Here is a 26953-nt window from a genome sequence, read left to right as displayed (position 1 = left end):
TTTGCTGAAAGGTTTATTTTTGATGATGTGCAGTATTTACATATTCCTGGGAGATTGAATTAAGACCCATTCACTCTGGGCATTATGAAAGTTCTTCAGCCAGATATTCTGCACTACACAAACTCAGCCCTTGCACAAACCAGCAGTCCTACTTAATATCAGCATCCAAAGCAGGAAGACCCACAGACCTGTAACGAGTGGCATGCTCTGTCTCAACGTCCTCCAGATGAAATTCTGCCCAGGGATCAGGCATGTGCTTGGCTTTCTCAATAGCATGCTTCCAGGTCTCCTGAAGAAGTTACAGATTGGCTCTTTGTTTCTAACCAGCAGCAGCTCACAAAACCAGCACTTTCTAGAGCACATCAGGATCCCAATGCTATGGAGATGTGCAACTACCCAAGCCTCCAAAGCACTACTCAGAGCAGGGACCAAGTAGTACCAGAGACAACTCTGACCTTTTTATAGTTTCAATTATAATGAAACCCAGCTCAGATATATCAAGCATAGATTTCAGTTCAATTTGCACCCTTTAAAGTCACTGAGAACAGAACCTGGCACAGTATATACCAGGTACAATTTACAAAACCTGTGGTAATTTGCAGAAATCTCTAACATGCTCTGCACATGGCAATAAGGCACACCCAGATGATATCAATTCACTTTTAATGTTTTGATTTTTAGCTTTTCATATGTAGCAGCATATGCTGGTTTTGCATGCATAAAAGTAAGTCCAAAAAGTCCATTAAAGATACAATCAATATGAATAAAGTAAGAAGTTCTGTGAACCCCAGGGTCCCAGACTGTGCTCAGCATGAGAAAGAAGAAATTAGAATGTTGTAAAAATTGATTATTATAACAATTCCAGACAAGTAGCTATTTCAATGTTCACCAAGTCAAGAGTAAAATATCAAAGCAGTTTTCTGGAGTACAAACACTCTCTCTCTACCAGCCAATTTGGATGCTTTACTCTTAACATTTTGTTCTCCCTCTCTTACATTGTATATTTCCAAGAAAAGTGGAGATACGATCCTGTGATGTGCCAAATGCCTTCTGCAAAGTGAGCAGGAGAAAAAGCACTCTGCACCCTGCCAATAAAGAAGAATTGGGCTCTGAGATATTATTACTGCCTCTCTGACTGAACTCCAATTGTGCAGAAACAGTAACTTTTAAAATGTTGTGATTATTTTGTTTTTTATCTTCAGGAATGAAAATCAGTCCTTTTTTATAAAAAAAAAATGCACTATAAATTTGTGTTAGCAATGGCATCAAGAAGTTTTTGAAGCAGCTAAGCTTTAAATGTTCGTGTTTATTTTGAATTTCAGCTTTAACTATGCAAACCTTGCAAACAATTTAAATGCACCCCTTTCTGACAATAATAACACAAAATGAAAACAACACTACTTTAAAGAAAATTACTTTAAAGGACTTGTTGAGAAAGATTTCCTACATGTTTCATAAGAAAATGAAATTGCCTCAGGTCATGCAGTGACAGCTCACATGGACCTGAGAATTTCCATACTTAAATACCTACGAGAGAAATAAGGAGAGACAGCAACAAGAACTGCTTGGTTGATCAGCTGTATCAAATCATTCTTGGGCAGATTCCCTCTCCAAAAGGAGATCTGTGTTCATATTAGATGATAATTTAAATAAGTTAATTACTTGTGCTTGATCTCTTGAGGTGCTTTGTACAAAAGTTGTATCCTAATCTTAAACAAACACTAGTTGGATTTCATGGAAATGGTGCCAACAGTGCAATTTTTCTCCTGCTGGAGGCATATGGCTGCCACACAGTGAAATTTCAGGCTAGAGAACACAGGATGGGTATTATTCCATTTAACAGGTACCTCTTCTAGTTTTGACTTGATGACTCTTACGGGCTGAGGCAATCAATCCTCCCAAACAATAAAATAATGAACAAAAAAAAGTCCATAAAAGGAAAAAAAAAAAAACCAAACCAAACCAAAAAATCATAATGCATCTATTAGATATGGTGTTGACATTTTCTTTTGAACCTACCCGACCATGGTCAACCACAGAGCCATGCTTAGAACGCTGTTGTGTGTCATTCTAAAGGATCCATGAGAGACATGAAAGTAGGAAAATACATGTGATAAGACAATGATTGACAAAGAGTCTTGGTTCTCTTTGTTAGTAAAAAAAACCCAAAAAACTTCCAGTTAAAAGCCACTCCTTAATTTATATTCCCAATTTAAGTTCCTTCTTAGAACATCTGCGAAGAAACCTATTGAGGTAAGTTGGTAATTTTTTAATTGGAAAGTATTTGTTAAAAGGGTATTGCCTATTAACTAGCTAATTAAACATTGCTGAGTCCTGTTTAAAGCAGAGAGTTAACTTCTCTATCTGGCTCTGCCTTTCATTATCAATGGCCCACTGCCTTGCTTTAGCTTTGAGGTCAGACAGGCAGACTCTGACAGGCTAGGCTGTGGGGTTTAGGATGCCCTCAGCCCTGCCTGTCTGCTATATTGTGCTGGAAATCACCATCCCTGCAGCTTAAACAGGAGATGGAGACTGGCTTGCTCCAAGTCTCAACTCAAAGCAATTCATCTGTGATAGGAACTACAGTTCCAAACTAGACATTATAGAGACCAAAACATGGGTACAAACATTCTGCAGAAACAAAATGACAGCTTAAGAAGGAGGAAATAATTGCAATTTCTGAAGTTCTTATCAGTTTTATCTCAGAGCACATGACTCAGAAATTGCACTACAGACCCAGAGGCAAGTGTTTAGTGCATGTTAAAATGTACACACAAATGAAGACTAAGCTCCCTACCAGGTCTTAACTTGCTTAGTTTAACATACACCAACAGCTGTCCCATTTCTATACTAAGCTCTTGCTCCTCACCTTCCTTAGGCATATGTACCTTTAAATGTTTCTATTAACTAGCTTTGGCAAAAAATGTTCCTGCAGACAAGCCAGCTTCACTTTCAATGTGATACTCACTATGTTATCTGACTGAAATAACCCCCTGTATTCTTTCACAATTAAAGCATGCATTAGGCATAACCGAGATTTTAGAGTATCTATTAAATAAATGTTAATAACTATAATAAGAAATGTGTTAATAAAACACATTAAATATAGGAAAATCTACGAGACGTGCCAGTTTAGCATGTAAACACAAATAACAAAACATAAACTGTGTTTATTTAGGATATATAAGTTACAGAGTGGATGTCACTTGAGGCTCCATTGCCTGGCCTGATCTGTGTGAAGGGAGCTGAGTGAAAAAGGACACACTGCCAAGGAAGCACCAGCTACAGCCCCTCTGACCTCCCTGCAATGCTGTAGCTGCTGTTCATCCCAAAAAGGCCAGATACTGCTTGTGTACACTGTCAGGAACTACTGCCAGGGCGATGCCTCATGCCCAAGCATGACAGTCAACACGTCAAAAGCTCCCTAAGAAGGAGCTATAACATAAAAAGTTACCCTTACAATTTTATAATTTGCAATTTTATTTGTCCAACTAAAAATATCACAGACTAGCAAAATTCATAATAACTTATCTTCTGACAGGCCCCGATTTTTCTTACACCAATTGTATTATCTTCTGAATCTCCCAATCAACATACTGCATTGTAAATGGCAGTGAATTTTCTCATGGACTGAGGGGAGGAAGATCCCCCCACTGACCTGAAAGGGACAGTAAGCAATTCCATGGCAGTGTCAGACTATTGGCTTAATGGAATTAACTGCAGGTCTGGAAAAAACAGATGAGTATCTTAATTGAAAAGTGTTAGTTACAAGAGATGAAGCAGTTAGAAAATGTCTCATGCCAACTAAGCAAAACCAAAACCTTAATGAAGACTGGAGCCAATACTCACCTTAAAGCTAAAGCTTCTGGGAGAAGAACTTGAACTGTACTGCTCAGTTTTTGCTAAGCTGCTGTAATAATTGTCTACTTTGGTATTGGCAGACTTGTTAGAAACTGGATCATCAGTTATTGGACAGATAAAATAATTGTCTTCATCATCACTATCAGCATCAAGATAATTCCCAGAGTCCACTGGAGTCGTTCTGGCATTATCAATCCCTTCCATACGAAAAATCAGGTCCTCGTCTGCCATGTTTGCAGGAGGTTGGTTTAACTCCTGCCAGGCCTGGAACACCCACTACTCCAATGCACATGCAAACAGGGGGAAGAAGCTGGGTGAGAGAGGAGAAAAGGAAAAGGTTGTTAATAAAAGAACAAATAATGCATGACATTGATGTCAGCACACTGGCAGAAAAGAAATACATTTGCACCTGGCTCTGTAAAAGTAATCCTCAAGTAGTTTGAACACTTCTGCTAGAGCTGCTGAGAAGCAGCATTCTGGTTTTAAATTGCTACAGGACTGAGAAGATAGGGGCTTAGTATTCTTGGTTATCTCTTCCTCCAAATGTCTTTATTCTTTCTTATATGAAATGCTGAGTTTCACAACACTAGTTTTAGAAACTTGAGAGAGTTTTACCGCAACCACCACAGTCAAATTTTCAAATCTTTTCAGGACAAGTCCTCTCAAGCATATTCTGTACAAATTATCAGTCAAATGAATTAGAGAGTATTATAAGAACAACACAGAAAATTTTCCACCATCCATAAGACTTAAGAAGGCTTTTAGCTTACATACAGCCAATAGCCCACAGGCTGCTGAAAGTGTAGCACACTGCAGAAAAATGAGGTGGAGGAATGACTAAAGCCCTTGGGAGAGGTGGAAGTTTACACAGATACTCTGGAAATTCTGGCATGTACAAAACAGAGGATTAGTGGGAATACTCGAAATTTGGCCATAATGCTTGCTGAGCAATGGGATTTAATTTAAAACAGACACTTCTAAGTGTCACATTATTTAGTTCTTCACCCACCCAGAAAAATCAGGGATTTTCACGCAGCTAGTCTAATAAAACAACCACACACCAAGGTTTTCAGTTTTGCTTTACAGTTATTCCTCAGCCCTTTGCATTTTCAGTCTTCTTTCTGCATGAAACAGGAAGATGAATACACTCCTACAGAAGTATTCATAGCTGCTGACCTCACTCCTCAGTTACTGAGAAAGTGGTCACCACAGAAACAGTGCCTTAAAATGAGGCAGCTTTCAGCAGCAGCATTATTTGCTGCTTACTGCTCTTCTGATGAGGGCAGCATTCCCACACTTCAGCCAGCAACACAGCTAACTCCAGCACTCCATCAGGCAGCAGCTGCTCTGGAACACCACTGCTGGAGGACGTCTCGGTCAGCTCACCTCACTCTGCACTGGAGCAGCTCTGGAGTGCTCACCTGCTCCTCCAGCAAAGATCACGGGAGCTGCTGATTCTGGGAAGGGGCAGTAGCACATAGCTGGAAGGGGAAGGTGTCACTGCACACACTCCTGGCAGGGGGAAGGTGTCACTGCACGCACTCCTGGCAGGGGGAAGGTGTCACTGCACGCACTCCTGGCAGGGGGAAGGTGTCACTGCACGCACACCTGGCAGGGGGAAGGTGTCACTGCACGCACACCTGGCAGGGGGAAGGTGTCCTCAGCTGCCACTGCTGTTTCACTGTGATCATCTTACCAGTGTGCACTGAGTGCTGGAGAACCCCTACTGCCTGTCACACACACAGCCAGCAGCTGTCAGACGATGCCTCAAGGACGTGACTAATCCAGGACATACCACAGTGCTGCACAGCCCCACTACACCCAAGCACTGTCCTGCACTCCCTTCTGCTCCTGCTGTCACACACATCAGCAGATCCATGGGGCTCAGGACAGTCTGAGAAACAGCAGCAAGGCAGGAATGCAGGTTTGTGCAGCAGTGACTGCAAACATTCTGATTTCTGTGACTTGTGTATATGAAATATCACCACACAAATCAGTTTCTATTTAAAGCTAATGGTGTTTATGAAAGTCTCTTGGTTTTTCTTGGAACCATAAGTCTTGTGAAGCACTTGTGATGTTTACTTTGGGATAATAATAATTTTTAAAACAGAATTCAATAACCACATTTTGAACTATACAAACACTGCTCTAAACCTCACAGTTTGCTTGACAAAAAGCCTTATAAAAAGCCTGAGCTGCAGCCCAAGAGTTATATTCTGTGCTTCTGCATTACAGCAGAGAAGTTGTGCTATACAGGAATTTCTGTTACTACTGCTGTTGTGTTTTGATCATTTAATCTTTAATATCCATTACAGAAGTGTTCCTAAGGCTAAGCAACAAGGAGAGCGAGACTGCACTAAACCAAGCCTGCCAGCCTGCATTATCACACACAACCTATAATTTTAACTACCCACTTCAACCCACTTTGAAAATTTATTCCATTTTTTATCAGCCTTATACTATACAATTCAAAATGCAGATAATTTAAAATACAGTTCTTAATCTGCTCTAGTCTGTATTTATTTTTGTTTTCCCAATGCCTGTTTTAAGTATTTTTCCTTCTCTTGCCTTTGTATCCAAGAGCCACACGGCCAGGAGGGGCAGGTGAGTGGCAAGGACAACATGCAAATATGCAAACACAGATAAACAGCAGGGAAAATTCACATCACAGGGCTGTTAAAGCATGACTTGTTTCTTGTAGGTGTCTGTTGCTACAAGCACTGCTGACTTTAGTAAGACTCTTGGCCAAAGCTCCATAGTGGCCTCAGCATCTAAACCTTCCTTAATTAATCCCAAAGAGCTGAGTGACAGAAATACTACAGTCAGCAAAAGAGGGGACAACTGGAACATCTCCATTTCCTTCTAATTCACTGCTTCAGCTCAGACACAGCACCCTGCAACTCCTTAACAAAGGACAGGGGAGTAGGAACTGCCCTGTAACCGAAGTCCCAGCTTGTCTTGTGGAGAAACATTAAAGCAAGCATGACCCAGCTCTCCCTGGTATAATACTAAATCCCTTTTGGTTTAATACCACATCAGTTAAAGCCATTTAACAGGATACCCGTAAGTGTAACAAACAGGTTTTTTCTTAAAAGAGAGAAGTCACCTTTCAGATTAACATTCTTTTGAAGTCCAGATTCAAAATTTAACCTAAGCAACCATACAGACTATGCAACTTGAAAAGTATTATCACCTTTATGAGCTACAGACCCAAAGCTACATAAACTTGTCCAGAACAACCCCACTAGCTATGCTAATGTCCTGTAGCATATTACAGAACTATCGTGTTTTCCAAACACCCAACTGACCCCTGCAAAGTAAATGTCTATTCTCATCTGCACCACACACTGCAAGAAAACAGGTTTAGTGAGTCCAGGTAAGAGCTATGATAAAAAAACAAGATAAAAAACCCCAGAGATATCTCAACTTGCTGTCCATCTTTGTAAACCTTGTCTTACCAGAGAAAGATTTCTAATGAGAAGCCTTGAACACAGGTCCCTTCCAGGGTATCACTACTGCAAACACCATGGCACAAATCCCATTCACTTTGCCTGCAAGCACAGCTGGGATAATAATTTTATTAGTCTGAATGTTAGAGAGCAACAATGCAAAATTCATGAAACAAAGGGGTGAGTTCAACTGCACCAGCTCAGAATACGAAGCATTTGAGACAAAACCCTGTGCAAGGAAACACAGCACGGCTTCAAACACACCAATGGCTTTTAGAGCTGCAGGCAGCGAGGCACAAGAACAGCCCTTCCGAGTGAAGTCCAGCCGGCTGCCAAACAGCAAATAAACACTACGTTAAGAGTATCCAAAACACGGGGGTTGGAAAGGACAGAAAAGGAACATCCAAGATAACTTTAAAATACCTTTCCATTGCCATTAATAGACCTGTCACTTCAAGTGGCTTTAAATACTCTGCACAATTAGCTATCGCTGACTTTCTGTAGGCATTTGCTCAGTACCCCACGTTGTTAATTAACTCCATGCTTTATGCGCACTGAGGTATTTGAAGAATTCTCCGAACACCAACCGTCCTGGAGCTGTCCCAGGCTGTCAGGGTGGACTCAGCCGCAGTCAGCCCGCGCACAGCAGCTGTTCCACGGTCACAGACAGCACCTGGCACTTTTAAACAGCCTAAGCACCAAGTTATGCTCACTGTCGTGGAAACATAAATGGACGAAACGCCAGCCTTCAGGTGTGAGCGCAGCACTGCTGCCCAATGCCACAAATCAGGTTATTTTTGGGCCCGCGCAGAAGCTTGCCCGCCGGCCTTTCGCAGGCTCTGACCACTCCAGCGATCGTCATTTTCCGCAATTAAAAACGCCCTTCCCGCGCTTCCCGCCGCGGGCGGCGCTGAGGCAGCTGCCCACCGCCTCCGGGCCAGGCCCCGCACGCCGACAGCACCTACCGGCTTAGGAGAGCCCAGATCCGCCGTGCAACCCGGTACGGAGCGATCCCACAATCCCCGCACGCCCTTCGAGCTGCCGCCCTGCTAAAGGAAGGTGGGCGGTGGGAGGAGAAGCCGACCCGCTGAGGGGAGGGAGGAGGCGGGAACCCGGCAGCGGGGCCGCCCCTCACCGCCCGCGGCCCCGGCAAGGCTCCGCCTCCCGCTCCCTCAGGAGCCCCGCGGGCGCCTGCCGCGCCACCTCACAGCGCTACGGCGCCGGGACCCTGCCAGATACTTTATTCCAGTGAGAAAACCGACAAAAATCTGAGCAGAGCTCCCAGCTAACACCGTTAGGTATTAGCAATGGGGAATCCCGGGGCCAGTGCGGACAGGAAGGAGAGCGGGTGTGCAGGTCTCACAGGATAGGTCTCAGGGGTGCCCGCTGCCTCACTGGAGAGCCGCCCAAATTTGCTTTCATTTCTGTTCCTGTTGGGCAGGGAGCTGAAAGGAGGGGGTGTCCTGGGACAGACGCTCTCATGAGAAGCACCCACTGCACGGCAGCCCCCCGAAGATCCCAGCCCCGAGGGAAGGCACAGGGAGCAGAAACGGGCAGCGACCACGGGGCCTGTCTCCGCTTCAGGTTGGTCTTTGGAGCTAAATTAAATTGCGCTATTGCACATTTCCCCATAAGAAACGGCAGTATTATGCACCAGATTTCACGTTCTAAAGACTATGTTTCCTCAAAGCACCCACATTTCTGTTTGTTCCAAAACACTGGCTTTCTGGGTTGAAAATGCTCATAATTTAAGCTTTTCCTCAAGCTACAATTTGTGGAAAATTTAAACAAAACTCCTTATCCTTTCATGAGTTACATGGAAATTATTGTAAATAGGTTCTGGCTTAATTGTATTACTTGGCAGCCTGCAAAGAATCTGCCTTTTTTAGTGCTGTTCAATCCCTTACTTATGTAAATAATCCTCATTAGTGCTTTTTACCATGAGTAGAGGTTACAGAACCCAAACTGGAAGATGTGAGTATGTCCTTTGTAACAGATGGATGGTCTCTTGCAGCACCACAGACAGAAAAATGCACAATCCCTGTGCTCTCCAAAGAGAACAGAAAAACACTGCTGCTGAGATAATCTTCAGGAGGAAGATTACCAATATTTAATTAAAAACACAGAGCAGATGCTCTGACTCTCTGCCAGGAAAACCCACCATTACTTACATAAATTAAACTGTGTCTCAGCATGGGGACTGGAGGGAGCAGCACACATGTGCAGGAACACCACCTGCAATTTGACAGTATCTGTAATTTTGTCACCAATTTCTAGCACCATGCTGAGGCTGCAAGCCCTGGTTGGAGAATGTCAAGCAGACACTTGACTGAGCCCCTGTTTAATGGTGCTTCCTAAGGGCACATTTTTTCTCAAATTCATGCAGAGTTTAAACTGAAACACATTTGCAATGTTAGTGATTGTGCAGAAAAACTCTTAAGGTCTTATTCATTTCCCAGCTGCAAATCACTGTGGTAAATATTAGCAGTTACCAATAACTGAGCACTTTTGCCCCATGAGCACCAGAACTTGCATTTCTTCATTTTTCACTCTGCTATCAGCCCAGCTGAGCACCCTGAGGAGAGCAGCACCTGGCAGGGCTGATGTTGGGATGCTTCATGGCAGGGCTTGGGAAGAACACAGACTCATCAAATGAATTCTGAAAGCCTAGAAGAAGCCAGATGTCTGGTTCCCACTGTGTGAAATCGTGTTGATAATGGTTAAAAAGTCACCACCTGCCATGGTAGGCTGCTGATAATGGTGGAATACTGTAACTGGTGTGATCCATGATCACAACTGAACACGTCATGAGAGGAACTCGTTTTAAACTCAGGCAAATCATGGAATCATTAGGGTTTGCAAAAGACCTCCAAGGTCAAGACCAGCCTTTTACTGAATCCCACCACACCCACATGACCGTATCACAAAGTGCCACGTCTACTTGTTTTTTAAACACCTTCAGGGATGGTGACTCCACCACTTCCCTAGGCAGCCTGTCCCAATGCTTAACCCACTTTCAGTGGAGAAACTTTTCCTAATATCCAACCTGAACCCTCCCCCCCCCACCCCAATCCAGCTTGGGGACATTTCCTTTTGTCTTGTTACTTGGGAGGAGGGACTGGTCCCCATGTTGCCACGACCTCCTTTCAGGGAGTTGCAGAGAGCCTCCTTTTCTTGAGCCTCAACACCCCCAGCTGCTCCTTGTAGGATTTACCCTCTAGACCCTTCACCAGCTCTGTTGCCCTTCTCTGGACACAAAATACTTAGCATTATTTTGGACTAAAAGGAGCCCCACGGCTGCCTTCTGCCATAAATCCTCACAGAGAATGTTCTGCTCTATCAGGAACATAGGTTATGCCTTGTCAAGCTACACATTTCTCATGCTTTTAAATAAGCCAGCTCTGCTACCCTGGTGCAAAGGTGTACTTATTCCCAGGTTTAAGCCTGGAGCTTCTCTTCTGTTCTCTGTAAGATTTTCTTAAAAGAACAATCAGTGATGATGAAAAACTAAAGACATGATGAAATCAGGCATTGGCCCAGACACGCTGTATGTTCTAGTTTTAGTTTTCTATTTATACATTATGTATACACTTAAAGAGTTTGAGTCACTTTTTTTGTTGTTTTGAAAATATTAAAATTAAATTAGAAATGGCAACCTAGAGAATCAGCGACCTGCAAGTCTAGTATGTTATTCTTCCATTGCGTATGTTCAGCACTGCATAATTTTTTTTCCAAGAGCACTATAGCTTGTAAAGTTTCAGTATGCTCATTTTAAATAAGGTTTCCTTTAGAAATCATTGCTTTAGGGAACTGTGGTTTTTGAAAGGAAAAAGGACACCCATTATGATATTAACTTTCAGAGCAGTTTTATTCTGCATTAGTTTAAATCTGCAGATTTAAAAATTGCCTTTAAATCAGTCAATTTCCTGACAATTTTTGCCCTCATACTCCTATGATAATCTGGTCTTACAAGGTGAATCAAGCTGGTCATAAGCCTCTCTACAGTCATATGGGAGGTGCATGTAACACACACCGAAAACTTCCTGGAGCACCAATGCATGTTTGTCTGTGGGAAGAAGGGCAATGGTGGACATAATTTCTCCATCTTCTTTTAATTGCATTGCATTTAGTCTTGATATTTTTAGCTCTGTCCACAAAGTAATTGTACACATTTCTCCTGCAGGCCTCCCAGTACATGAGAATTCATCGTTCTACTCACCAGTGACCGAATGTGGCTCTGTTGCCAAAGCCAGCTCTCTCATTGAGGTGGACAAGGAAACGGCCTGCGCGCACCGTCCGGAGCCCAGCAGCAGGTAGGGAGGCACGGACGTGTCAGGACAACAATCTGTGTGCGGGCTGCCCGACCCCAGCTGCCAGCGAGATAAAGGCAGCGGGGGCCTCCCGTGTCGGGTGGGAATGGTTCAGCTGAGGACACACAGCCATGCCAAGGGAGCAGCTGCCAGGGAAGGTCACTGGCCTCGCAGCGAGCTGGCAGCTCTTGGGCAGCACGTGTGCTCTGGTGGGCCAGAGGCGACTGCAGCGGGCAGGGAAAGCAGTGGGTGCCTGAGACGGGGCAGGACGGACCCTCTTTCTGGCCGGGAGTGTGTGCACACCTGCTATGGCGGCTGCCAAGGCACCAGCCAAGGGCTGCCCACCACCCTGCGGGACCAGGGCACGGGGAAAGCCCTCCCGAGGACCAGCTTGAGCTGATCCGCCATAGCCGCGGCTGCTGTGGGGCTCAGACCGCACGGCAGCGCCTTGCCGAGGTGCCGGCCTGGGCCTGCCTTGGACAAAGTGCCCCGAGGCGCAGCCCGACGGCCCCAAAGCCCCTACGGAGGAAGGGGTCGAGGCTCAAGGTCCGGCCGAGCCCGGGAGAGGGAGCCGGGGCCCCGCTGCCAGCCCCGACCGGCGGCCGCTCGTCCGGTTGAGCGCGGGGCCACGTGCGCAGGCGGCGCCGGGCACGGGGCGGCGGCGCCACCTACCGGGCGGGGGCGGGGACTGCGCTCCGCTGGGCCCGTTGGTGCCGCCGCGTTCGCGGGCACGGAGAGCGCGGGGCCGGGGCCGGCGGCAGCAGCGGCGTTCACGGGGTGCGGCGGGCGCTGCAGGCCGTGTTTTGCTGCGGACAGAGCAGTATGTACAGATGGAGGGGAAGAAGGCGGCGCTGCTCCCGTCAAAGCGGCCTGGCGGGCGGCAGAACAGCCAGGCGGTAGCGTGGCCGAGTGGTCTAAGGCGCTGGATTTAGGCTCCAGTCATTTCGATGGCGTGGGTTCGAATCCCACCGCTGCCAAGTTGTTTTTGTCCCCGCCGCGGCGACTCCTTTTTACCTCCCGCACAGCAGAAACGCGGGAGCTGCCGGCGGGGGCTGCCCACGGTCGGCCCGGTGCGAGCGGCACTGCCTGGGCCGGGCACGGCGCGCCGAGGGTGCTGGCGGCTGTCGGTCACAGTCGGTAAATCAATATTATAGAAGGTTGTGGTATGAGCTACAGAAAAGTGATTATCTACGTGCGAGGCTCTTGCTTTAAGAATAAAAGGAGAAACACTGTAATTTTCAGAGGTTCTGCCTTTCCGCGCTGCTTTTGTGTTACAGCACCCCGACCCACGGGCTCGGCCCCTGGGCTTTGTGGCCTGCCATGGACTCCCCTGGAGAGGAGGTGCCAGTGTTTACATCCTCTCCAGATTTCTCAAACCCATCCATGATTACTCCCCTCCAGACCGTGATGTCTCCAGCTCTCATCCCTAGTCCTTTCCCAAGCTCTCTACTGTTTGCATCTTGCCCTTGGTTTTTGTCTCTCCATGTTACAGGTTGGAAAGATGCACGTGGGAAAGAGATTTCTCTGATAAATTCCCACTGTGAATGGTGGATGGGAAGGAGCTGGATTGTGCTTTAGGTCCATTTTAGCTGAACAGTAATTTGAAAAGCACATTGTTCACATTAGCTGCTGCAGGAATTTGCTCAGCACAGCTGCCATACTTCAGAAATTTGGTGCCAAAACAGACTTGAGCCTTAAGTTCAGCTGAGGAGCAACTGAACTGTTTTAGTTGTTGCCCTTAACTACAGGAGGTGAAGAAAGCTGTACAAAGATCTGTGCGAGCCATAGCAGCAGATTCCTCTACTGCGTCATAAATACACTTAACTAATGTAACTTACTTAGTAACTTCCAATTTAACTAAAATACCCTGTGAAAAGCCCAACCAGCATGTAGCCACAGCTCTGTGCCAGGGGCAGGGCAGGGAGCAGTTCTGGGAAATTGTGCAGAGACACAGCACGGACTTCAGCAATGTTTCAAGTACACTTTTATTTTCCCTCAAATGTGGTGCTGGAGCTAATTCATGGAATCACACAGTGTAAAGTCTCTGTAAGCCTGGTGTGTGTTATTTGCAGTCATCTGTTCTGTCTGTGCCTTTGTTTGTTCCTCTGTTCCACAAAGTAGTGAGCTGACAGAAGCTGTGGTCAAGTCTTTCTTCTTATTTCAGCCATTTTTCTTCACTGGTGAAGCACTGCAGGCTGTCTGCAGCTCTTGTTTTTCCTGCAGGTTCTCATTTACTTCAGCAATTAATTTAGAAAGTTGTTGTTTTGGTTTGAAATAGAGGCAACAGTCATGACTCTGGTTGTTTTTCAGTGATTTGGCAATTATTGTTTACTGTATTTTAATTTCTCAGGTCCAGCCACTCGTTGGTTACGATATTGTTTGTAAATTCAAAAGTAGCTGCCTCTTTGTTGCACTGTGCCAGTAACTATTGTGGAAGTTAGAATGACGTGGGTAGCAATACTGTGACCGTGCAGTTTGTGCAGGTCAGTGTCGTCTTCCCTTAAGAAAACGAAAAATTGAAAGGCCACCAAGTTTTGAAAAAAGAAAAAGAAAAATTAAAGTAACAAATAAAGTAAGGAAAATATTGAGGAAGAGCTTATAATGTGAGGGTGGTCTGGATTCAATGTAGTGGTTCACAGAATCAGCAAAGTCAAACTTCTGTGGGCGGTACCCCAGCTGAGCTCGTGCCTTGTCTATTCGAAATGTGTGAGTTACAGAAATGTTCTGCACCTGCAGGGCAAAGGAGTCAACATACAGAGGTGTGACTACACAGGCAGCTGGAACAAACTGTAAATGGTAGCAAAGACACAGTTAAAGGAAATATAAAATACAAAAACCCCACAACATTATATCAATGTCCTATGAGTACTGCACACATTGTTTTTAAAATTGTCCACTCAAAAGGGGATTCTTGAAAGCACAAAGAGACATTAAAAGATGCAAAGTAGAATCTGTAAATGTCACAAAAAATGTTCTGCAAGCACTCTCTTGCTTAGGTACTCAAAGAGTCAGATCAAAGCCATCTCTTAGGTTCCTAAAGGCCCAGCCAAGGCTTACAGGATACTGACCCTTGGAAGAGAGGAGCTGAAGAAGCCTCTCCCAGACTGCAAGCATAAGCTCTTTTCACAAATCATGGCAGCCAAGCACAATATATTGCCTGAATTGTACACAATGCCTGTATTTGCCCTGGAAACTGGAGGCTGAAGCAGCACTGGGTGGATTTTATTTTCTACTGACTGAAAGTCTCCCTCAGATGAACATGTATGGATCCTGTGGGAATTAAGGAAAGTTGACAAACACAGACTTTACCTCATTTCTGGTCAGCAGTGGGGGCAGGTCAACAACTGGTCTCAAAATTGCATGAAGGCGTTCCATGAATGTGGCTGCATAACAAAAGATTTTGACTTGAGGTAAGAACAGTAAATTGCTTTGCCATTGTGATTGTGACATCTCACACTGTAAATGCTGCCTAAGGATAATCACAGACCTGAGAGCTCAGGGCACCATTACTAACACCATCTAACTACTTGCTCGCAAGGGGCTGGAATTTAATCTAATCTAATTTAATTTAATCTTAATTATTGTGCTTGTGGAAAAAGGTTTTGGAAAAGGGAAAAAGTTGGGCGTAGATCTAGTGAAAAGGTCATGAGATTTCATAAAAAATATGGCAACAGAGAACCTCTTTTAGTGGGACTTGAATAAGAGACCATTCTAGTTTCAGCTGCACAGAGGTGAGTTTTACACTGCTGAACACTAGGTGAGCAGACAGCATTTTTAGACATGAAAATGAATATTGTTGGCAAATTAAACAATATTATATTACAGTTAGGAATGAGGGTAGCATGAACAGGAAAGAGAAATGTTGATAAAATATTTTACCTGATGCATAGACTAAAGAAGTAGGAATACGTATCCATGGCTTACTGCAACCTAATCTTTCAAACTGAAAGAGATTTAAAAAACAATGAAACCCCCCAGAAACTTTAAACAAGTTTCAAAGTTTCAATATAGAAGATATTTATGGAAATATTTACTGTGAAAATAGAAAAATTAATCATGGCTCTTAGTATTTACTGTTTTTCATTTTTGAGGAGATGCCCGTTAAATGTCACCCACAGACACTCTTAAAAGATTTTTGTATCTTAAAAGAATGAAAGAAATTACAATAATTAATCAAAATGCCATAGTGTGCTGATTCCTAATTTAACATCATGACATGTTTATGGTTTTGAGCCTATCATTAACAACATGGTATTTTGAAAAGAATGAACAGATGAATATTTAAGATTTCAATTTTGTGCCCACCCAAAATGCCCATTATTCCCATCTGCATTTCCCATAAGTGAAGGCAGTAACAGCTCAGGACAGGCTGCTGGTGTAGATGGTGCTTTGGTCTCAGGGAAGACATTTCCTTTAACATAGTATTTTGGGTGGGCTTTGTTACAGTGCTAATCACACTGAAATTCAAGCAGGAATTAAACCCACATTCAGAGAGTTCCACGTGGAACTCTCACACCCAAAGCAAACATACAAAATGTAGCATGCACACAAAAACTGCAATTGCATACAGTCGAAGAAGTGAATGTACTTGGAGATCAGTATTGCACGTACAAGGGGAGTTAGCCATTCAAAAAGGTTGGATTTTTCTCCATCATGAATGAAATACACCTGGCCACTCTGTTAAAGAGGTAGAGAAGAGACAAGTCAGTAAAAATAGTACTGCATATATATTGACTTCTTTTTCTTTATCTCACCCCTTATGAGCAGCTTATAAATAATACAGCAATATCAAATATGAGTGGGTGCACACACGAGTCACAAACTCTGCTTGTGTTTCATTCAGTGGCACTGTTGGGTGCAACAGAATTGGTGAGCAGGTGGCTTGTGTGGTTAACCTGCCTTGGAATAAATGGTTCATTACAGATGTGCCTGCTCAGAGTGGCTGTACTGACTGTGCAGAGACACCACTGGAGCTCCTGCTGGATCTCACTGGTGCTGCTGGCACGTGTCCACCAAAGGGGGGGACATGTTCTGCTCTGGGTCTAGTTAAGGCTCACTGGAACCCAGAAGTCTCCTCTGTAGCCAAGCTCTATGTTCCTGTTTTCCTTTTGCTTTCAGGGTTTTAGAAAAAGCAGTTTAATCTACTTTGAACCCCTTTCTAATATACTCTCTGGACAATGCTTTCAGGTGATTAAAAACCTGCATTTACAAGGAGGAAAATAGTTGTGGCTGTTTTTGAAAGCAATGAACCCAAATGAAACGTGCCTCTGTTGGCACATGGTATGGGAAGAACTGACCATCACAGTTCAGAACATTAAATCTGGACATGTACAGGGAAACAGGATGAATCTGCCTGAACTTCCACTTTCATTTCCAGCATAGCAAACATTCTTTGCTCATCTTCCAGAAATTATAAATATTGCATTTTAAAAATGCAAAAATGGAGACATTGTTACAGAACTGAATATTCCATCTCTTAACCAACACCAACAGCCAACACTGTGCCCCATCCCACATTGCTCATAGCACACTGATCAGCTGAAAACACAGACAACAATGCGAGCTGAAGGACAAGAACTCTAAATACTGCAGTGGTTACTGTAGCACAGGATACAGTGGCAGGATCCACTCTCAAATGAGATCTGTGGTGGTTTTACTGTGTACTTACAGCTATGTAGTTCTTTTCAGGGGTGAGAGCTTGAGCAGCTAGAATATGAGCTTGTACAAAATTCTCTACATGTATCCAGTTCATTTGAACAGTAGGGTCCCCAAACTTGAAGCTAAGTAGCCTTCTCTCAATAATCTTCTGTAGATATAAACAAACATGAAACCATAATAAAATGAGTTTTAGAATGGGGTAAAGTGTATTTCTTGTCCAGCTAAATGTAGGTCTAGCTCTACTTAAAAAAAAAAAAGGAAATACATGAATCAATTAAAAATAATCAAGGGAGCTGCTCATGAGAAAATGTCAAAAGATGTATTGCAATATGTCCTGAATTTACAAAAAGTACAAGTCTTTACTTATCTAGGGATAAGTAAAATATTGTATGGAAAGGTAAATTACAGTTCTCAGTGGAACAAAAGTATTCACTAAATTGGATCAAATTTATCAAATAGCTTTGGTTAGGAAAAACTGGAAGATACACTTTGGCTGGAAGGAAAGCGTCCCGGTTTTCACTGAACAGGTAAATTTTAGAAACTGCAAAACATGACATTTGCATGATGCCTTAAACTTGGCTCAAAACCAAATAGTAATTTTTAAAATATTATATTTTTAAAGGGGCTAAAATAAAATCTCAGATTTAACTAAAATGATATTTTCCATTCTTAAAATTATTTACAAGATTATAACATATAATTTGGCTGACTGCAATATAATTTCCTACCTCAGCCACAAACAAGAAATATCTATTATGTGGTCAACTTGAATCTATTATTTCCTGAAAGCTGTGTATAACTTTATATTACACTAATGCTTTTAAAATAACTGGCTCACAGAATTCTATAGGGATCATGTTCTAAACATCATCTGTTGGCCCTGCAATTTAAAAGCAAATGAAAAAGAGTAAAATGTGAACACCTCAGCTGCTGCCCTTCAGTAACCTGTTGTACCAGAGGGTGCTTCCAACTCTGGAACCTGCTTCACTGGACAGGGAAAGCTGTTAATAGTTGAGACTGGAAATAAGATATTTTGCTGTATCTCTTTTCATTAATATTTAAAACCATTTGGTGTAAGTTGCATGTAAACAGACATTTGAAATATCATGGATTGGCCTGAATCTTACAGTAATCATTAAATTATAAAGCTGGATTTTCATGTGTTTGTATTTAATAAAAAAAAAAAAGGCTTTTAAAATCTACACTTTACAGATATAATGCTTGTTAAAAAAAGTTATAAAATCCTCAGCAGAAGACTGAATTGTTGAATTGCTACCCAATGAGATCAGTCAGTCTATAATACAAATAAGTGATGCTCCTTTCAGCTGTTTACCCATATCATAGAAAACCCTGCTGGTTAAAAAATTCAGATGACATACTGCTAGCCTTGGCAAGTGTCTCTGCTCTTCTGGGCCGTAGATTCCTGGTGGGCGGAGAACACAGGTGTGGAGTATTCCACCTCCTAGAACATGGGATAAGATCATGCTTGAGAGACCTTCACATCACTGCATTGTATCTTTGCTTGTATGAACCAAAGGCTGAGGCAGCAGAACTTACTCTAAATTCATTTCACTACCTTAAAAAACAATACATACCAAAAGGTGCTGCATTAGTAGTAGGATAATAAGATGGGAAAATTAGAGCACGCAAAATAGCAAGAAAAGATTCAGAGAAGTCCTGCAAGCATAGTTGTGTTCCTAGAAAATACCAGATATTTAAAAATCTCTTTCTAATTAGTCCCTTGTCCCTGTGCCAAAGCAGTGAATGAATTGTTGGCTGTGGTGATGAATTCACTGAAGTGAGCAGGTTGTTCGAAAATATATTGGATTGTGGAATGAAACCAACTAATCCCCCACAAAATTATTGATGGGAAGCAGTGACCTGTTAGCAGTACAAGGTAGAGCTTAAAGATTCCCTCAGCAGCACGTTCAGCTACCAGTGGAGTGAGGTGGAAGCTCTTGACAATTTCAGTGGGATCATAAAAATCAAATCTTCCCATGTACATCAGCTGGCTGTTTCATCATCTGCTAATAACTGTTCTTAATAGTACTTGTAAACATATAAAATATCAGTCCTGCTATGGCACAGAATCAAAATGGGATGTTTGGTTCTATTTCATTGACAAATACAGAACCGTGTATTGGTCCTGTAATTAGGAGAGGCTTTGATGTGAAGAGCTGCTAAGGAAATAAAGGGAGAAAAAAACCCCTTTTCTTATTTTGAACAAAATAATTTTGTTGGGATGGAGTTCCCATCATGGACTTTCTATCTGTTATAGCTTCTGCAAGTATCAAGTGAAGAGTCTTTTCTGCAAGTTGTCCACAGCTAAATTTAGCTCAGTATCACTTGGTCACATAGAATCATGTTGCACTTTACATTAATTTGTGTTGCACTGGCAGTTATAGTATCTCACAGGTGAGCTTAAGTATTCCAGTGGATAACTGGCTTCCTCAACATGGAAAACTTTGGGAAGCACTAATAAATAATTCCAGGCCCTAGGCTCAGGTACCTACTTCAGATTTTAATTTATAACTTGTGGGGGTGTGTGGATGAAACTATTTATTCAGCATTCGTGTTTTACTTATGTTGCATGAGACAGTGATATTAAACACTTGTTTTTGTTTAATTTATAGCTCTCTTATTATTCTTCACTAACATACTGAACTTACTGCTACCATGCTAAAACCTTTTACAGACATTGTGGAAACTTAAAACTAATTAAAAGAAATTTTTAAATTAAAATACTTTAATTTGTGAGAGGGCATTGGTAACTTAATTTCATAACTGCTGGGCAATCTTGTCCACTAAGGATGGATTCAGGACAGGATTCTGGGGAGGAACAAGAAGAGGAGGAGTAAATTCTACTATGAATTCATGCTCAGACAAAAGTACCTTCTAGTGAAGTTCCATCAGCTGCTAGTACCATTTGTTCTGCAATCGATTTGGTTCTGGAATAGTGGTCAACAAGCTACAGAGAAAAAGCAAATACATTTGTATCTGTTCCTGAAATGGTGGCACAGAGTGGCATCTCTTCTTCACTAGTTTTCACTTACCAGATGGCAACAAATACCTCAAAATACAAAAGTTGTGGGGTATTAGGTTCAGACTAAAACACATGAATATTTCTAGAGTAAGGAAGCATTTTTGTATATGCAAATCTGGTTAATTAATTTCAGCCCATTTGAGAAGCAATAAATATATGTATGCTTTGGATGCTGCCAGGAATGTAATTGATCACTTCTTTGTAATCTGGATTTCTTCTTCAGATAACAGAAAAGTCAAAAGCCAAGTTTTGAAGTCATTACACTTGGTCTGAAGTACCCTGCTCACTTCCATGTGGCATTGTCCCAGAGAAAGTGTTATTTTAAATGTTATTAAAAATATTCATATTTTATCTCCATCTCTACTTCTTGAAAGTAGAGATGTGAAGTACTTCACAAGTACTGTGAAGTACTTGATGAAGAGAGGAGGGACACAAAAAACAACTGTGTATGCAAAGCAGCCAGAAGTACTTTCTCTTTTTAAATTAAATGCAATAAAACCATATAAAAATAGGCTGCTTTTCCAGATCAGCTCTTGAATATATGTCATCCTCTAAGGGAAAACCAGAAAAATCATGTGGATAATAAATAGCTAAAGAGGCACCAAGCCATATAACAGAATCCTCACGTCCAGGTGGAATATCCCTGATGTAAATGCGGCACTGTGGGAGTTACTTTCCAAAATCGAGGCCTTAACAGGAAAACAAAAAAACATATACTTTGATGTACATAAAACTGACATGCCAAGGTTGTAAATGGCATCTTCAAAGAGTGTAAAGAGTTTTCTTTTTTCTTTCATAGAATGACAGAATGGTTTGGGTTGAAGGGGACTTTGGTGATCATCTTGTTCAACCCCCCTCTTCCATGGGCAGGGACTCCTCCCACTAGACCAGGTTGCTCAAACTCTCATCCTGTTGTCATCTTATTGCAGGGGTTCCATACTGTTGTCTCCTTATCACAAAAGTTTCATACCTTCTTGGTGGTTTCTCTTGGGCAGCTCCTCAGAGCACTGCCTCTTCCTTCTTCACAAAGCAGCCAACTGACTCCAGTTCCCTTCCCAACCAGCCAACCCACTCTTTTATAACACTCTTCTTCTCTTTGGTTGCAGCTGTGGCCTGGTAAAGTCAGGCCTGTTCCTGATCTTTGATAATTGGCCCAGCTGCAACTCCTTAGGGGTAAGGTTACTTCCTACACTACCTTTATTTTCTTATAGTCTATCCCCCTACATCATCCCACCTGGCCTTTCTTGTGCCTGGATGCTTGCATCACATCAGGCAAAACTCTGTCATAAGCACTCCAGGCTTTTTCAGAAACATAGAAGTAAACAGAGAGGTTGGAGAATGCAATCCAATGAAATACCTGGTCAATTGGGAAATACGGCAACGATTCCTCATCCCCGTCTTCAATGGGAAGCCCTCCAAACACCACGTTCACTGAGCTGGTGTACACCAGCCGAGGGATGTTTTTTTTCTTGCAGGCTGCAGCAATGAATAATCAGTTACTTTAGTGGAAAATTATTTGGGAAAAAAGTTTGTGTGGCATTTTTTCTAAGAAAGGGTCAGTTTTTAAAAGAGAAAATCCTTCTATTTTGTGGCTGGGTGAGTTGAAATGCAGAGCATATTGAAAGGGAAGACATCAGTGTAGAAGCAAGTGCTTTAGTCACTGGCACATCCTAAGCTGGTGCCAGCACTGTGCCTCAGGGGAGCTCCTCCAGCCTGTTGGGCCTAGGACAGAAGTCCTTCTGCTTCAAGGGCTGCTCACTGCCTGTACACAAGTTGTTAGCAAGCCAGTTAACTACTATAAAATACACAGGGAATTGGTTAACTCCTTACATGGATACAGATTCCCACATCACTCAAACAAGGTGTTGAAAAGCTGAAGTAGTTGAAGTACAGTGCTGGCTCTCATATCACACCTCATAGCAGAACTGAGCATAACCCCCCCTGCCCCGTGACATGTTTCCTCATTTTCTGCCAACAATGTAAAGTACTTGGTGACAGCCAGAGTGTACCAAAAAGGCCAACTGGCTTTCTCTAAATGGGATATGATGTTTGATATGCTGTACTAACACCCAATGGCACAGTTAAATACATACCATTAAGGATTAATCTTGTTCCATTAATGTTGACAGTTTCAATCTCTTTTTTATGCAACTAGGAAAAGAAAAAAAAAGGTGCATTTTATAGTAATAATACATATTCAATTCATTAGGGGGATGTTATAAATGTCCCCAAATAAACATAATTTAGTGCTTTGATTATTAAAAATGCCATTTAGACTGCTGTTTCAGACTTAAAGAAGTCTAATCATTATTTTTAAACTATATGTCTATTTTTCTTGTATTTTTACGTACTAGTCTGCTTGAAGCAAAGAAAATTGTAGTGCTCCTAAAAATATATGTCCAGTTATTACGTATCTTGCAGCAGTATGTTAAATACATGTGTTTCAGTAGCACTTTAGGGACCAGTTGCCTCTAACCAGAGCAATTCAAATTATGCATTGCTCAGTGGCAAACAACTTCAAGTGAGCTGTTCCATCCAGACAGGGTAATTACTGAAGTTCCTCTTATTAAATAAAGTAAGAAAGAGGTGTTGTTTGTTTGTGGATGTGTGTGTGTGTGTGTGTGTGTGTGTGTGTGTGTGCGCTTGTAACTCTAATTATAAAATTGTGACTCAGAGCCCTACATCAAGTGCATCTGTACAGCTTTTTACCCAATGGTGAACAATTAAAGACTTCAAATATTGTTATTGTTATAATTCAGATAAATGAAATTATTTATCATTTAGTTAAGGTTTTATTCTTCCTAGTGACCTTACACCTAGGAGATCCATGTGAAGGTTTAAGGAAGAGTCAGGGTTTTGGAGGGAACCAGCCTCCCTTGTCCTTCATTTTGTCTTCACAGTATTTCAGAACTTTTCAATGCCATTTCCATCTCATTTCATCTCCACCTTCCCAGGGTGCTGGTGGAACCTCTAATGGAGAGGAAATCACTGCAAGCAGCGTGCTTGCAGGTGGCACTCCAGTTTGCACAGAGCAATTTACCAAAGGACCAGGGCAATATGAAGAGATGAAATCTGTCATGCAGTGTTACAGCATCAAAGTCTCTCACCCTCTGTGTGGGCAGTCACACAGAAAAAACCAAAACTATGTGGACTCACCTGCTCTGTTCCTGACATTCCATATGAAGCTACGTGAAACACACAGTCAGCCCCTTCACAGACTGCCAGTATGGCACTGTAATCCCTGATATCTGTCTGTAATACACAAGACAAGATATTTGGACATGAGATCAAAGCTGCAGGTGAGCATTTGTCATACAGTGGGTTAGCACAGAGGGAATCCATAAATAGAATGCATATATAGAACTGTACTTGCTGTACAAGTATCCTGGGACTCAAAACTGGGCACACCTCCCTACTTGCTGATAATTATACTTTTCTTCCATAGAATCCAAAGAACTTTAGAGACATTCATTAAGGTTCACACTACTCCTGTGTTTATTCTATAGGTGGTTTAACTGAGGCCTAGATGAAGGCAGGATCCTGAGGAGTCAGGAGTGAAACTGCTCCACGCATTAAAGGTTTTGCTGGTTTCCTTATTTCAGATATACTAAAATCCATTCACCAAAACTCATCTGGGATGTTCACACAGTTAAAAAGGTTACTGAAATTTGAAATAATTGGCAATAGGTATTTGGATTCTGTGAAAACTAGGAAGACATTATGGAAAAGGCAAATGAACTAATTTTGACTGTTGGGAAGATATTTATCATACCTGGATCCACACCACTCCACTGGGAATCCTCCACAAAGGCTTGTGTATGTCACACAGAACAACAGAAGCTCCTATGTTGGCAAGAGCACATCCCAGCTTGTATCCACAATAGCCAGCACCTCCTGTCACCACGGCTCTCATACTGATTTTATTGAGTGTTCCAGCACGTTTGCTCTGTTTGCAGTCAGCGTTTCGGTGGGAGGATGTTGCTACTCCACTCATTTTTGGTTTTGTGTCAATGAAATACTGACCAGCACTAACAGATACATGTAAAAATTCCTTCTACATGGTGAAAATTGCTCCATAGCACTCCTGGATGCAGACAATTTCAGGGAGTTGCATGTTGACAAGATCTAGTCACAGCAGCAAAATCTGGCTTTAATGCAGCCTGCCTAAGAGATAAAGACAAAAGCAACCCAAAATTTACAGTCCCCAGTTTACTGCCAAGACAGACATCTGAGAGAAGTATTTCCAGCTTCTTTCTAAGTACCAGCAGTTAAACATAAATTAAGAATACACTGAGTTGTTATCATTGGCAGTGCTGGAGTTGAGATAGATGAAGGTGTCAGGAGGGAAGAGGGATGCCTGATCCTTATAACTTTAGAAGGTGTATCAGAGAACAAGGCTATCAAATCCCTTGCTTTCGAGGGGAACTCAAATAAAATAGCTGCTATACTACAAAAAAGGTTAACAACTGCATTAAGAGAAAAGTACTCCTGAATCACTTATTTTCTGAACATGGAGGTTCTTGCCCTTCTAGGGGCTTCTCACCGGCAGTCAGGACATTTCAGAGCCTGTGGCTACCGACTCCCACCGACACCCAGTCCCTGCCCCGGCCGCAATTAAACATTCAAAGCCACCCGAGCCCCGCCGGGGCTCTCTGCATCTCACTTGCAAATCGGCCGGGCGGCAGCGCAGGGCCCCGTGCTCGGGCCGGGCCCCCGCCCGACCCCCGGCCTCGGGCGGCTCCCGCGGGCGGCGCCGTTGGGGCCGTTGGGGCCGGGCGCGGGCAGCGGCCGCGGGAGCCGCTCCGGCCGGGGGCGTCCGGCCCGGCCCCGCAACAGCCTCCGCACGGCCCCGCAGCATCCCCGCACCCTCTCATCCCGCAGCATCTCTGACATCCCACCGCATCCCCAGGCTCCCACAGAACCCCTGGGTCCCACTCATCTGGCAACAGCTTTGGGATTGCACATCTTTCCTGGCATTCTGCTCATCACACGGCATCCACGTAGCCCACAGCATCCTGGGGATCCTACAGCATGTCACGGTGTTCTTGGGTTGCCAGAGCATCCCTGGGATCCCAGAGCATCCTTGGGATCCCAGAGCATCCTACGGTGGTTCTTACCTCCGAGTGTCTTCACGCAGCTGTGACTGCTGCACAAAAGCATCTTGGCAGTAGTGAGGGCTCCGGTCACACTGAGGTACCTGTTGAACAGGTTGTTCAGGAAGAAAACACCACCTCCTGCCTACTGGTTGGATAGTCGGTGGCAGGACATGGCTCATAGAGATGCAGAACTTCTGAGACACCTGCAAAACAGCAGGAATTCCCAAAGAGGCACAAATAAACAAATAGGCACTAAGGTCCCTTTCCACCTGAGCCTCCCTGTGGTCATTTGAGCCTGGGAGGGTGTGAAAAGGGTCAGGAGCTGCAGAATTTTCAGTTACCCATTCCAGGCAAAAGTTAAGCTTTGAACACGTTTACCTCTTTTGTTACAGCTGTGCTATGTCTGAACGTTCATATTAAATTTTAATCACTTAAAGACACATTGCAGTTATGTTAGAGTGGGAGTAACTCACACAAGAGCCAGCTTAAACTGAGACTCAGCAAAGACCCACAGAAATAAGAGAGCTGGCTATTCCCAACTGGTACTGAGCATTGTTTTAAAATCTCAAATACTGCATCTGTAAGAAAGAGATACAAATGTACTGCAGCCAATTATTGTTAATCAGTGCTGTTATAACAGTGATGCAAAAAGCATCCTACCCAAAATAGCAAACCACAGGTTTGGTGTTCCAGGACTGAAATGATGGGGCTCCATGGGGACTTAAAAGCACAAAGCCAGTGAATTCCTTGGTTAGTCCTTCCTGAGGAGCATCCGAGCTCCTCAGAGCCTGCACTCCTGAAAAATGTTGGTGTAATCCAGGATGCATGCTGAGCTATTAGTCCAATAAAAGTGATATGAAAGATTTATAAATAACTAATTTAGAACCAAATTGAATGTTTACATGCAGCTAAAATGCTCTCACTGGGAAGTAACTTTACACATGTTGTTTTCTGTTCTGGATTTCTAGGGAGTAAAGGCTTCCATGGTACTGCCTGCCCGCAGCACTTGCTGGCTCAGCTGCAGCTCTGTAGTGATAAATTGTGAATTTAAATGTTTTTGATCAAACCTGGATAAAGGTCTCATATATACAGAGCTTCTTTAAGCTTTCTGTCAATTGCCAGGAATAGGAGACAGAGCTGAGCAGTGCCCCTGCTAAAGGAAGATGTACAGTGGGAGCTCATTTTAAATGGATAAGGACAATCTCCAAATGCAAATCCATAATCAAGCAGACTGTACTGCTTTCACTGCACACAGAACTATTTTCTTAATGAAGAGAAAAAAGCCAGAGTAAAACAAATCTTTGCTTACACAAGCTGCAGTGGCAATTGTGGTTGCTCATGCATTTTCCTGTCACTGTGTATTGTCTTTTACCTGTGACCTTTATTCTTCTAGCATTGCTGTTGTCTCTCTTGCATATCCTATAGATGTAGAGTGAGAGAATCTCTATAAACTTACTGGTCTTAAAAAGCCTGTAAAATGCTAAGAAAAGGCAAAATGAATGATGAGTGGAGATAATCAGATGGCAGAGCTGTTCC

At 43.0% G+C, this 26953-nt stretch overlaps 1 protein-coding gene, 1 long non-coding RNA gene, 1 other non-coding gene and 1 pseudogene across 6 annotated transcripts in view; 2 read left to right on the top strand and 2 right to left on the bottom strand.

The window, feature by feature from the left end:
- EEF2K (eukaryotic elongation factor 2 kinase) overlaps positions 1–11549 on the bottom strand; it is a 30050-nt gene extending 18501 nt beyond the window's left edge. For 2 of the 4 annotated variants that reach the window (XM_059861954.1, XM_059861957.1), the window contains exons 1-4: positions 8276–8421; positions 3850–4171; positions 2020–2070; positions 189–289 (exon numbers count right to left, since the gene is read on the bottom strand). In XM_059861954.1, the coding sequence (XP_059717937.1) occupies positions 189–289; positions 2020–2070; positions 3850–4092 (395 nt within the window). In that variant the 5' untranslated portion in view covers positions 4093–4171; positions 8276–8421. Of the gene's footprint in view, positions 1–188; positions 290–2019; positions 2071–3849; positions 4172–8275; positions 8422–11529 lie in introns of those variants that run through there. The other 2 variants (XM_059861955.1, XM_059861956.1) reach the window with 2 other exon arrangements.
- The window catches only part of LOC132335424 (uncharacterized), a 34145-nt gene continuing 15622 nt past the window's right edge, over positions 8431–26953 (top strand). The window contains exons 1-3 of the long non-coding RNA XR_009488662.1: positions 8431–8608; positions 8752–8894; positions 11494–11623. This is a non-coding gene — a long non-coding RNA (uncharacterized LOC132335424). The remainder of the gene's footprint in view (positions 8609–8751; positions 8895–11493; positions 11624–26953) is intronic.
- Positions 12516–12597, top strand: TRNAL-UAG (transfer RNA leucine (anticodon UAG)). The gene has a single exon. It is a non-coding gene; the product is annotated as a tRNA-Leu (tRNA).
- On the bottom strand, positions 13590–24435 carry LOC132335418 (putative short-chain dehydrogenase/reductase family 42E member 2; annotated as a pseudogene).

The sequence above is a fragment of the Haemorhous mexicanus genome, chromosome 17 (genome assembly GCF_027477595.1).
Source record: "Haemorhous mexicanus isolate bHaeMex1 chromosome 17, bHaeMex1.pri, whole genome shotgun sequence".
NCBI classification, from domain to species: Eukaryota; Metazoa; Chordata; class Aves; order Passeriformes; family Fringillidae; genus Haemorhous; species Haemorhous mexicanus.
This window is presented reverse-complemented; position numbering and strand designations above follow the sequence as displayed.